The sequence below is a fragment of the Moschus berezovskii genome, chromosome 6 (assembly GCF_049115385.1).
Source record: "Moschus berezovskii isolate FMDL1 chromosome 6, NW_MosBer_1.0, whole genome shotgun sequence".
NCBI lineage: Eukaryota > Metazoa > Chordata > Mammalia > Artiodactyla > Moschidae > Moschus > Moschus berezovskii.
The window spans coordinates 106,793,697-106,807,894 of record NC_142465.1 but is presented as its reverse complement, the minus strand read 5'-3'; the positions used below and the strand labels follow the sequence as shown (position 1 = coordinate 106,807,894).

The following is a 14,198-nucleotide window of genomic DNA, read 5'->3' as shown; positions in this document are numbered from 1 at the left end:
CTTCACATCAGGTGGTCAAAGTATTGGAACTTCAGCTTCAGCATCAGTCCTTTCAATGAATATTCAAGGTTGATTTCCTTTAGGATTGACTGGTTTGATCTCCTTGTTGTCCAAGGGATTCTCAAAAGTCTTCTCTAGCACCACAGTTCAAAAACATCAGTTCTTTGGTGCTCAGTCTTCTTTATGGTTCAACTCTTACATCCATACTGGACTACTAGAATAAACATAGCTTTGACCTTTGTCAGCAAAGTGATTCTGCTTTTTAATATGCTGTCTAGGTTTATCATAGCTTTTCTTCCAAGGAGCAAGTATTTTTTAATTTCATGGTTGAAGTCACTGTCTGCAGTGCTTTTGGAACCCAAGAAAATAAAATCTGCCACTGTTTCCATTTCTCCCCCATATATTTGCTTCCCAAGTGATACTAGTGGTAAAGAACCTTCCTACCAATGCAGGTAGACATACGAGACGTGGGTTCGATTCCCTTCCATCCTGGGAAGATTCCCTGGAGGAGGGCATGGCAACCCACTCCAGTCTTCTTGCCTGGAAAATCCCATGAACAGAGGAGCCTGGCAGGCTACAGTCCATAGGGTTGCACAGAGTTGGACACAACTGAAGTGACTTAGCACTGCACATTTGCCATGAAGTGATGGGACTGGATGCCATGATCTTAGTTTTTTACCAATATCGGGCATGTTTAGGGTGGTGTGACCATAGACTGATCTTAGTTTTTGAATGTTGAATTTTAAGTCAGCTTTCTCACTCTCCTTTCACCTTCATCAAGAGGTTCTTTTGCTCCTCTTCACTTTCTGTCACTAGAGCGATAATATCTGCATATCTGAGGTTGTTGATATTTCTCCTGAAAATCTTGATTCCAGCTTGTGCTTCATCCAGCCCAGCATCTCGCATGATGTACTCTGCATATAAATCAAATAAGCAGGGTGACAACATACAGCCTTGTCATACTCCTTTTCCTGCGTTGAACCAGTCCATTGTTCCATGCTTGTTCTAACTGTGCTTCTTGACAGGTAAGGTAGTCTGGTATTCCCACCTTTTTAAGAATTTCTTACAGTTTGTTGTGATGCACACAGTCAAAAGATTTAGCATAGTCAATAAAGCAGAAGTAGATTTTTTTCTGGAATTCAATTGCTTTTTCTATGATCCAACAGATGTTGGCAATCTGATCTCTGGTTCTTCTTCCTTTTCTAAATTCAGCGTGTACATGTGGAAGTTCTCAGTTCATGTACAGTTGAAGCCTAGCTTGAAGGATTTTGAGCATTACCTTGCTAGCATATGAAATGAGTGCAGTTGTGTGGAACTTTAAACTTTCTTTGGCATTGTCCATCTTTGGGATTGAAATGAAAACAAACTGACCTTTTCCAGTCCTGTGGAACTCCCTTGCTGAGTTTTCCAAATTTGCTGGCATCTTGACTGCAGCACTCTAACAGTGTCATCTTTTAGGATTCGAACTAGCTTAGCTGGAATTCCATCACCTTCACTAGCTTTTTTCACCTTAAAGCTTCCTAAGGCCCACTTGACTTCAGACTCCAGGATATCTGGCTCTGGGTGAGTGACCACATCATCATCGTTATCTGAGTCAATAAGACCTTTTATGTGTAGTTCTTCTGTGTATTCCTGCTGCCTCTTTTTGATCTCTTTTACTTCTGTTAGGTCTTTGCCATGTCTTTCCTTGAAAATACAACTACCAATATTTGAAAGCACAAAAAATGGAAAATCTGAAAAAAATCTGAAGTTTCTTAAAAACTTCCCATTAAGAAAATTGCAGTCCTTCAATGTCAGCTCTTCCACAGAGCTCAGAAACGATTTTTACTCTGGATTTATCCTAAACACAGTACTTCACTTTCAACAATCTGATAGGGTGAAATTCTCTTTCACACCACTTTCCTAAAATTGAGAAGAAACTCCAAGACTTCAGTTTTAATTAGAGAATTGAAACAGACATGCTATTCTCTTCTTACTTCCCCTGTGTCACCACTTTGACCTGCCTTCACTAAAACATGTTTCTGAAAATGTAGAAGGGATAGACCAGAGGGAAGAAACTGACAAAGAGATTAGCACAACAAAACTGGAACAGTTCATAAACATGTGAAAATCTAAATTAGAGCAGCGTTAGGGAGTAAAAACCATAATCAAGGTTAAAATGCCATAGCACCCTGTTAATTTTTAAGTGTATCCTAACTGAAATTAATATTGAGACACTGATTTTCTCAAAACAGTAACATTAAGAGCTCCAACATCACATAAACTTACAGCACCACACACTGCATTTTTACTCAGATGCTGATTTATCAAAATAAGGTGGAAACCCATGCAGTGTTTCCACAAGTTTTTCTGCAATTGAAACCATGATTAGGGCATGGAGACAAGAGAAATGTTACTTGAAATGCCAGAAAACAGATTTTCTTAAAACAAAAATTTCCTATCTGAAACTCAAATGCCCCTTGAAACTAATTATTTTTAATAATAACAGAAGAAAACATTCCAGTGGTTAATAGGTTTTTGCATAGATCATGGTAATGATTTCACAGATGTATACTGACCTCCCAAAGTTCTAAGTTGTATACATTAAATATATACAGCTTTTTGTATGTCAGTCATACTTCAATAAAGTAGCTTAAAATGAAAGTAATTCTTTTCTTAGGGGTCTCAACTAGTGTCATCAAAGATCCGTTGAGGGTGAGATTGGAAACTTTTCCAGTGATCTTCCCCAAAAGAACTGATCAGCCATGAGCTGCTAGAAATGTACTGCAAATATTCTCAGGGTTTCCCCTGTCTCAACCACCAGATGGCTGACCATTTTTAAAGACTCAGCTACCTACATTAGGAATTCACTGTGATATCTGACTTTTCCTCTAGTTCACCTGGTCTGATGGGATTAACGTGTAAAGCATCTAGATCTTCCACCATTGTAATAACAACTGGAAACTGCGACCACCTACTCACACCCTAGTCTCACTGCTATCTTTACTGTCTCCACCTTGGCACAATCCAATGCACTTAGCACTGAGCACTTCTCGATGAGTCACTTCAGGTCCTATTAGCCTCACTGACTGTTACACTTGATGTGCTTCAGCTGCTGTGTTGTTAATTTCCAAGCTTCATATTTTGCTTCTCCTTCAACAACCCCACAAACAGAATGCGAGCTCCCCACGGAGGCAGCCAGGTGATGAGACTAGCTCCTGCCAAAATCCTCCTTCTTGCCCTGACTGTGACCTAGGGCCTTCAGATGCACCAGTGAAATCCCCTCAGACCTTTTCCCTGTGTTGCACCTTGACTCCCGCTGCTGTCGCTTCTCCGTGTGTCTTCACTCTCTCTTTTGGCTTCTCATACTTTGTTGAGTCAGCCTCCTCGCAGCCTCCCTGATATGACCCCTTCATGCCGCTGGTGACTCTGTTTCTTTAAGACCAGAGAGTGTAATAAACTATGCTTGCCTGCCCCTCTAGTATGCCCTCTCTTGTGGCCAAACCTGTCTGGCCATCTCAACAGAATAAAAAATAATCATGATGAAACTAATCTGTCACATCGTTGTATAAAAGTATAACCCAGCTGTTGTACCTGTTTGTAACATTTGACCTCACCTCCCTGCCTCTTATGACATATCACAGAAGTCTGAAGGGTCCAGCTGTCCACAAATCTGGAGTTTTTACTGTCCAGGGCCAAGCAAACCTTTACACCCCCTTGAGAATCTAATGCTGTTTATCAAGTGTGACCAGAGTCGACCCCCAAGGGTGCTCTAAAGTATGTGATCTGGTTTCCCCATGGTCATTCTGTGAATGAGACGGAGGTGTTTCCTGCTGGGAACCCCCTCCCAGACCAGACAGGCCTTACCTGAGCAGACTACTCCAATATCCTGGTCATGAGAGAAGGTGTCATTATAGTTTTTAAAATGAAGATGAACACACTTATAGAGACTCAAGGTTGATTCATCCTTTCTACTATCGCAGGAAACATACACAAGCCAAATGGGGCCAAGTCTTGGTCCAAAATAAGACCCTCTGGGAGCATCAATGGCAACTCCACATTTCAGTCGTCTGCACACGTCTTCTGCAGTTTCTGTGAGCCACTCCTCAGTATACACTGTGCCCCATTCCCCTTTGTACTTCGCTTCCACTCTCCCCTCACAGCGGTGGGCTCCATCCTTCAGCCTCAGCTCCAGATCTGCAAGAGAGACACAGACACAGGACACAGGGGAGATTTTAAGAAAGAGTGCAGTGGTGTACTGGTAAGTATTTTTTTTAAAAAATATCTCTGAGGGGAAAAAAAATCCCTGCATTTTTTGACTTTTATGGTATAAATATGGAGAAGGCAATGTCTAGCCACTCCAGTACTCTTGCCTAGAAAATCCCATGGATGGAGGAGCCTGGTAGGCTACAGTCCATGGGGTCACTCAGTCGGACACGACTGAGTGACCTCACTTTCACTTTTTACTTTCACTCATTGGAGAAGGAAATGGCAACCCACTCCAGTGTTCTTGCCTGGAGAATCCCAGGGACAGGGGAGCCTGGTGGGCTTCCGTCTATGGGGTCGCACAGAGTCGGACATGACTGAAGCGACTTAGCAGCAGCAGCAGCATGGTATAAATATTCCCACCATGGCCAACTAGAAGCTCCCAATGTGCCATCACTGAACACGGAGCAGGAAGGGAGGCACCAGGTATTTATCATGAGCCTGTGGAACCAGCTCCAGGGACACCACTGAGGACAGGCCTTCAGAGACTCTGGATGCTGCCCTTCCTATAGATGTGCCCAAGTCTACTAGGGCCCAGCTTTCCCGTCTCAGTTATAGCTCATGGCCCGGGATCCAGGGAGGAATCCTCTCTCTCCTTCCCTGTTCATAGGGAGCATCTCATCCAGCTTAGGAACAGAGCGCTGGGGTAACAGGCTCTAAAGTGTCCTGATTGTTCCTGTCACCTCGTGTTCACATCCTTGTGTAATCCTCATACTCGAACGTATCTAGTAACACACATGTAACAAATGGAATTTGGCAAAAGTGATGAGATGTCACTTAAGAGATTAGGTTTCAAGATGACTCTGGTTTCCCTTTGGTGACCTATCTTTCTCTCTTGCTCTAATGAAGCCAGCTGCCACGTTGCAAGCTGTGTATGGAGAAACCCTCATGACAAGGAACCAACGGAGGCCTCTTGGCAACAGCCGGCAAGAGACTGAGGTTCTTCCTAAAGTCTGAGTGCTGCCAACAACCAGGTGGGTTTGAGTGGTACCCACCCCTTGTTGAACCTTCAGATGATTGAACCAATGAGACAACAAGAGTCAGAGGACCCTGGTAATCCTTGTCGATTCCTAGCCCATGGAAATTATGAGGTGCTAGATGTTTGCTGCTTTAAGCTGTTGTTTTGTTTTATTTATTTATTTTTGGCTATGCTGGGTTTTTGTTGCCACTCACAGGCTTTCTCTAGTTACAGAGAGTGGAGGCTACTCTTCATTATGGTGTATGAGTCTCTCATGCCGGTGGCTTCTCTTGTTGCTGAGCACGGGCTCTAATCACGAGGGCTAAGATGCCAAGTTTTGCAGTAATTTGTAGCACAGCAACAATGGCACCCCACTCCAGTACTCTTGCCTGGAAAATCCCATGGATGGAGTAGCCTGGTAGGCTGCAATCCATGGGGTTGCTAAGAGTCGGACACGACTGAGCGACTTCACTTTCCCTTTTCACTTTCATGCATTGGAGAAGGAAATGGCAACCCACTCCAGTGTTCTTGCCTGGAGAATCCCAGGGATGGGGGAGCCTGTGGGCTTCTGTCTATGGGGTCGCACAGAGTCGGACACGACTTAAGCAACTTAGCAGCAGCAGCAACACATAACTAATGTAGGAAGGCATTATGCTAAGTGAAAGAAGTAAGACAGAGAAAAGCAAATACTGTTTGATCTCATTTATATGTGAATTCTAAAAAAAAGCCAAATTCATATATAAGGAGAGTAAATTGGTGGTTGCCTGGGTAGGGGTGGGAGTGGGAGGAAAGGATGATGGTGGTACAAAGTTTTATTTAGAACATAGATAAGCCCTGGGGATGGAATGTACATGTGACTGTAGTTGACAATTGTTGCTGTTTAGTCGCCAAGTCATGTCCTATTCTCTGCAAGCCCATGAACTTCAGCACATGAGGCTTCCCTGTCCTTCACTATTTCCTGGAGTTTGCTCAAACTCATGTCCATTGAGTTGGTGATGCCATCCAACTATCTCATCCTCTGTCACTCCTTTCTTCTCCTGCCCTCAGTCTTTCCCAACATCAGGGTCTTTTCCAGTGAATTGGCTCTTCATATCAGGTGGCCAAAGTATTGGAGCTTCAGCATCAGTCTTTCAATGAATATTCAGGGTTGATATCCTTTAGGATTGACAGATTTGATCTCCTCACTGTCCGAGGGACTCTCAAGAGGATTCTCCAGCACCACAGTTTGAAAACATATCTTCTTCGGCGCTCAACCTTTTTTATGGTCCAGCTCTCACAACCATACATGACTACTGGAAAAGCCATAGGTTTGATTATAGGGACCTTTGTTGGTAAAGTGATCTCTCTGTTTTTTAATATGCTGTCTAGATTTGCCATAGCTTTTCTTCCAAGGAGAAAACATCTTTTGATTTCATAGCTTCAGTCACCATCTATGGTGATTTTGGAGTCCAATCTGTCACGGTTTCCACTTTTTTACCCATCTTTTTGCCAAGAAATGATGGGTCATGATCTTAGTTGACAATACTGGATTGTATATTTGATCATTACTAATAAAGTCAATCTTAAAGTTCTCATAACATACACACAGTAACTATGTGATGTGATAAATGTGTTAACTAACTTAATTATGTTAATAGTTTCAAAATATATATACATTTCTTTTTTAATACTTTAATTTTTGGAATATAGTTGTTTTACAATGTTGTGTTAGTTTCAGGTGTACAGTAAAGTGACTCAGTTTTATGTTTTAATACATATACTCATTCTTTTTTAGATTCTTTTCTCTTATAGTTTATCACAGAATACTGATTAGACTTCCCTGTGCTATACAGTAGGTCCATGTTGATTATCTTTCATGTACAGAGTAAGGTGCGTGTGTGTTAATTTCAAATTCCTGATTTATCCCTCTCCGTAACTCCCAACATTTCCCCTTGTGTAACCATAAGTTGTTTTGGAAATCTGTAAGTCTGCTTCTGTTTTGTAAATAAGTTCATTTGTATCTTTTTAAGATTAATTTTTATTGGAGTATAGTTTCTTTCCCACTTGATTTTAATGAGTATCTTTAGACCTGCCACTATTGAGGGTGTTGGTCATTGATATGGAATATATGTTGAGAACCCTGGAGAAGGAAATGGCAACCCACTCCAGTACTCTTGCCTGGATAATCCCATGGACAGAGGAGCCTGGTGGGCTACAGTCCATGGGGTCGCGAAGAGTCAGATACGACTGAGCGACTTCACATCATCACCATCGTCATATCATAGCCGCTTTACGATGTTGTATTCCTCTGTACAGCAAAGTGAATCAGTGATTTGCTGTTGTTCAGTGGCTAAGTCATGTCTAACTCTTTGTGAATTCATGGACTGATGCACGCCAGGCTCACCTGTCCTCCACTATCTCCTGAAGCTTGCTCAAATTCATGATGATTTCTAACCATCATGCTATCTAACCATCTCCTCCTCTGCCGCCCCCTTCTCCTCTTGCCTTCAATGTTTCCCAGCATCATTCCCAATGAGTCTGCTCTTGGTTGAGTCCCTTTTCTCCACACCATCCCCAGCATTTATCATTTGTAGCATTTTTGATGATGGCCAGTTCTGACTGGTGTGAGGTGATGCCTCATTGTACTTTTGATTTGCATTTCTTGGATAATTAGTGATGCTTAGAATCTTTTCATGTGCGTTTTGGCCACCTGTATGTCTTCCCTGGCTCTAGGTGAGTGATCACTTGCCAACAAATGTGTCTAGTCAAAGCTATGGTTTTTCCAGTGGTCATGTATGAATGTGAGAGTTGGACTGTGAAGAAAGCTGAGCACCAAAGAATTGATGCTTTTGAACTGTGGTGTTGGAGAGGACTCTTGAGAGTCCCTTGGACTGCAAGGAGATCCAACCAGTCCATCCTAAGGGAGATCAATCCTGGGTGTTCATTGGAAGGACTAATGCTGAAGCAGAAACTCCAATACTTTGACCACCTCATGCAAAAAGTTGACTCATTGGAGAAGAGTCTGATGCTGGGAAGGATTGGGGGCAGGAGGAGAAGGGGACAACAGAGGATGAGATGACTGGATGGCATCACCGACTCGATGGACATGAGTTTGAGTGAACTCTGGGAGTTGGTGATGGACAGGGAGGCCTGGAGTGCTGTGATTCATGGGGTCGCAGAGAGTCGGACACGACTGAGCGACTGAACTGAACTGAACTGATGTCTTCACTGGAGAATATATACATATGTATTTCAAGTCATCATATTGTACACCTTTCACTTATATCTTATTATATGGTGATTACCTTCCAATAAAGCAGGAAACAATAGATAAAAAACTATATATAGAGACAAAAACTTTTGCAAATGCAAGGGAAAAAATGACAGCAATAATAGTAATGGGAGCTTGAAATATATTTCTCAGCTTTTAATACTTGAAATGGTCATCTGAATTAAATTCAATGTGGAAAAAGTGGAAGTAGTGACAGATTTTATTTTCTTGGGCTCCAAAATCCCTGTGGACAATGACTGCAACCATGAAATTAAAAGACACTTGCTCCTTGGAAGAAAAGCCATAACAAACCTAGTCAGTGTATTAAAAATCAGAGACATCACTTTGCCAACGAAAGTCCGTATAGTCAAAGCTGTGTTTTTTCCTGTGGTCATGTATGGATGTGAGAGTTGAACCAAAAAGAAAGCTGCATGCATGCATGCTAAGTCATTTCAGTAGTGTTCAACTCTTTGTGACCCTATGGACCACAGCCTGCCAGGTTTCTCTATCCATGGGATTCCCCAGGCAAGAATACTGGAGTGGATTGTCATTTCCTTCTCCAGGGGATCTTCCCAACCCAGGGTTTGAAGCTGCATCTCTTATGTCTCCTGCATTGGCAGGTGGGTCCTTTACCACTAGCACTACCCGGGAAGCAGCACCGAAAAATTGATGCTTTTGAACTGTGGTGTTGGAGAAGACTCTTGAGAGTGTCTTGGACTGTCAGGAAATCAAAACAGTCAATCCTAAAGGAAATCAACCCTGAATACTCATTGGAAGGACTGATACTGAAGTTGAAGCTCCAATACTTTGGCCACTTGATGCGAAGAGCCAACTCATTGGGAAAAAAAAAACAAAAAACCCTACTGGTGTCCCCACTGATGACACTTATCAGAGTTTATTATAATTTCTAGTTTTATTGTCCAGCTTCACTAGACTATCAGTTAATATGGGCCAAGGAGCTTTATTCACCATCATTAGGGCCTTAGCATCTGGTGAATTGCAAAGGGTATGGATTGAATGCCCCACAAACCCATCTTTAAATTAATAAGCATTTGTGGAATGAAAGTCTAAATAAATTCTGAAAAGAAGGAATGGAAATGATATAATTTAGCACATTTATGGTATTCAAATCAGTAAGAAAAGAAAAAGAAATAATTCAGGAATGACATTGGAAAAAATAAAATAAAATTAGGTAGAATGTCATATATAAAATAACTTACACAATTATTTAGTATTTCCACATTTAAATATATTCATAAAATTATTACAGATAAAAATAATTTATTTAACTTGAAGTGGGGAAGAACATGCTTGAAAGGCTCTGAAAGTGGAAACAAAAATGGAAAATTTTAACAGGCAATTAATATTATTAGAAACTTCCATGAGGGACTTCCCTGGTGGTCCAGCAATTAGAACTCTGCACTTCCAATGCAGGTAACACAGGCTTGATTCCTGGTCTGCTTTGGTACAGCCAAAAAAAATCAAACAATAAACTGAAGGAAGCATCTTCAGTCTATAAATAATGTAATTCAGTAAGACAGGGACTTGCACCCAAACTGCTTGGTTTCAAGTCTTACCTCTATTTCTTATAACTGACTCATCTTGGGCAAGTGACTTTGCTTTGCCTCAGTGATCTGTTTCATGGATAAAAAATATATTCTGCCTTGTTGGACTGTTGTGTGCTCAAATGAGTTCATATAAGTAAATGCACTGTAGGTTGTTGCAGTGATGATAGTAGTAATAGTATAAAGAGCTTCAATACAAATCATGACAAAGATGATAGACATCACAAGGTAAAGAGGACAAATGTAATGAGCAAAGTAATTCACAAACGAAGGATTAAATTAGCTAATATATGCCAGTATTTGCCTACCAAACTGGCTAAGATTTTAGAACCTCGTAAGAAGACAAAGTTAGTGAAGCCAAGTGGAAACTAACATTATCATTCACCATTTGTAGAACTAAAGTTCAGTGCAGCTACTTCTGGCAAGCATTAATCTCTATGTACAAAAAAACCTTAAAGGTATAGGTACAAAGTCTTAAAGACTTAGAGGTACTCAGCCTATAAAGCAACAACTCCACTTTTTTTTTCAACATTTAAATACTTGTTTACTTATCTATTTATTTGACTGCCCAGGTCTTAGTTGGCATATGCAGGATCTTTAGCTGCAGCATGCAGACTCTCAGTTGCCACATGTGGAATCTAGCTCCCTGACCAGAGATCGAATCTGGGACCCTGCACTGGGAGCATGGAGTGTTAGTTACTGGACCACCAGGGAATTCCTGGAAACCTCACCTTTAGAATATGATGAAGAGAAGCAGTCATGGATGGTCCTACATTTAAACACGGGGAAGTTCAGAGTAACATTTTTCATAATGGCAAAAAGTGTTGAAAACAACTAAATGCTCAATACAGACGGTCAGGTGAGCATATGGCATTTCTGCATATAGTGAAATTGCTGGAGGCAGTTAAAAAATTCAGTACTCTGCCTGTGATAGCCTGTATTTTTAAATTCTACGATAAAATGCTTTAGTGTGTAAAAGAATAGTTAATGATATAGAAAAATGCCCAAAATATATTCTGGATTGTAAAAACAGGATACAGAACAATACATGCCAAGTTATCTAATCTTGAGGATCTATGTTTTTGTGTCTAATGGCATTTGAGAGACAGTTTTATGCCAGTGCCCATCATGAATTTCAAGGTGGAGATTCCTGTAACATGTGAGAAATCATCAGGTGCTCAGAAAGGCCAAGACTGTTATTTTACAAGGAGCAAGTCTACTGTAACATGAAGTAGAAGAATAAACTGTTATAGGATAACTCTGAATCGTGTTGTTTCAAAGAAAATGAAAGTAGTGCTTGCTTTGGTGAAATATTCTTGCTTCTTAAAAAAAACTGATGAAATTTCCTATAATTTTCCTTGTAAGAGGAGGGGGCCATGCATCAAAACATCCATCATCTCCCCCTGTGCAACCAAAACCCACCTCTGACCTCCAGAGCCCTCAGAAGGAGATGCTTCACGAGCATCTGCCCAGCACTCAAGGAGCAGAGATGAGGAGGGAGGGGACTTCCCAAGGAGAACTGTGGACTCGAGGCTGAGGTCCAGGGGATGACAGTGAGCCCTGAGATGAGATGGGGCTGCACGGAGTCTCAGCCAGACCAGCACTCACATCTGAGAGAGCCGCCTCCTCCAGGCTGGAGACCAGATTCTCTGCAGCCCCAGCCCTGACGCCCGCCATCCTCTCACTCAAGGGAAACCAGCTCCAGGGAGGGACAGGACGGAGCACAGAGAGAAAGTGCTCCCTGCAGAGTTACAGCAGATCCTGGGAGGGGAAAGGACCATACCAGGCCCCCAGCACATCAGGAAATGTCACAGGGACCGGGGCAGGGACTGGGGAACTTATACACCTGGGACTGCACGTCACCTGGTCTCTACAGACAAGAGGTCCCCTCTCCTGGCTGTGGACTCCCCTCCTCCACAATGGACACCTGGTGGTAAGAGGTGAGGCCAGCAGGCAGAGCCTCTTACAGAGCCCAGTGCTGGGCAGACACGGCAACAAGCAGAGGGGAGCCCGGGGAATGGGGAGAGGAGCCAGAGAGAGGCAGGCAGATGCGACATTATCTCTGATCCGGTTACAGGCAGCAGACATGACCCCCAGCCCTGTGGGACCCTGTGTGCTTCACAGACTGACAGACTCAGTCCCTGCTCAGCAGCTCCGTTCCTCTCACAGAGGCAGGCTCCACACACTCCTCACACACACTCTCACACACACACAAACTCCTCAAACACTCCCACTACACACACACACACAAACTCCTCACTCACTCCTCACACACACACACACACTCACACACCCTCACACATGCCTCACAATCACACACACACAACCTCACACACTCCTCACACCCTCACACACTCCTCACTCACCCACTCACACACACACACACACATACTCCTTACCCTCACACACACCCTCACACACTCCTCACCATCACACACACACACACAAGCACAGAGCCCACAGGAGCACAGACAGGAAACATGGGGACCCAGGGCAGTGCTCACACACCAGGCACATGGAGTGTGTGGGAACAGCGCAGAGTCCAAGCTGAGGTCAGTTGCTGGACCTTCCACACACTGGGAGCCATTGGGACCCTAGAAGCTCCCTGAGAACAAGGCAGACAGTGGAGGGACTCAGGCTGACCCAGCTCGGTCCAGGCCAAACCTCACTGCTTTGTAAAATCTGCCGCTACGACCAGTGGACCCCCCACAGGAGAGGGACCAGTGATCACAGGCACCGTGGCTCCTTTTTGGTCAAAAACACTGAGGCTCGGCTCCACAGCTACAGACACCTTTCCCTTCACCAAGGCGCCACTCCCCTGCTATGGACCCAGGACAGAGGGGCAGCTCTTACCTTGACCACCCACCATGGTGCCGAGGAGGAGGACACAGAGTCCGCGCAGGACGAGGTGTCTACTCAGAGCCATCCCGATGCCACGTCCTCAAGGTCACAGTCCCAGCTGCAGGATCAGCCTGTGAGGGGGCGTCAGGGTGCCGACCAGGGTCTATATAGACCACCCCTACACCCTCCCTCCTGAGAGCCAATAGCGACACCTGTCACCATTTCAGGCACTATCGGAGGCTGCATCTGCCACTCTCTGAAGCTCAAACACCAATGAGCTTCTGAATCCTCCACATCTCCTTATTTGAGCAACACGCTCCTTTGACCTCCTGCTTCCGTGGTCCTGAGTGCCAGGCCCCCTGACCAGGGCTGGAGTAGAAAAGTCTCATCAAAAACTATGAGTACCATTCTTTCCTCTGATTACCTTGGCCAATTCTCAAGGACTGTAAGATCTTGCAGGGTCAGGTTGTGGAATTCACTGGACCATGGAGAATAACTTTAGTGGTATCAAGCATTGATCTTCCCCAGCACTGAGCTCAGGGTCAAGCAGAGTGCTACGAGAAGGCTTCAAACACAAGAATATTTCTTGGGCCAGCAGAAAATGAGGACAAGGATTTCAGGAATTCACAGGTGACCATGGAGAGGGTGGGGAGGGAACCATTAAGTTGAGGGGATGAGATTGCTGGTCTTTCTTCTCTTCTCAGAATGGTCTGGAGATTGGGTCCCAGAGAAAGTGCATGTGTGCTCAATTGTGTCCTACTTTTTGTGACCCCTGGACTGTAACCCGCCAGGCTCCTCTGTCCACAGGATTTCCTAGGCATGAATACTAGAGTGGGTTGCCATCGGCCCAGGCATTGAATCCACGTCTCTTATGTCTCCTGCATTGGCAGGTGGGTTCTTATTAATAAGTCACCTGGGAAGCCTATAAGGGATTTTCAGACATGCTAAGTCCCTTTCTCTTTATTGCATTAATTTTATGTGAAATATCCCTCTCAGCTAGTCAACAAACGATGCTTCGAGAGAGAGAGATTGCTATTACAGGAAGAAAAGAGAAAGTAGGAGTTATCATTCAACTCTAGCTTGCCAAAATAAGATTTGGGGATCTAAGAGAAGAAAATATATAACTTAGAAAGATTTAGGCTTTCTAAACTTCACATTGTCCCTCTTTGCATATTGAGAGTTTGGTTTTATAGGATTCAGAACACCCTTGTATTATAAGCCATAACTAAAGAAGATGCAAAATATTATTTAAGGGACCTGCCCCAGACAGAAGGTTAAACAGAAAGTATTCTGCTGCACAGTGGCTGCATGCAAGGGGCAAAGAAGAGGCGAGTGAAGC

The 14,198-nt window shown here is 43.4% G+C and overlaps 1 protein-coding gene across 1 annotated transcript in view; it reads right to left on the bottom strand.

The window, feature by feature from the left end:
• Nucleotides 1–13,083, bottom strand: part of LOC129536142 (scavenger receptor cysteine-rich domain-containing protein DMBT1-like) — a 141,847-nt gene extending 128,764 nt beyond the window's left edge. The window contains 2 exon segments of the mRNA XM_088837051.1: nucleotides 3,847–4,176; nucleotides 12,872–13,083. Coding sequence (XP_088693177.1) covers nucleotides 3,847–4,176; nucleotides 12,872–12,944 — 403 coding nt within the window. The 5' untranslated portion in view covers nucleotides 12,945–13,083.
• Nucleotides 13,084–14,198: the final 1,115 nt, after the last annotated feature.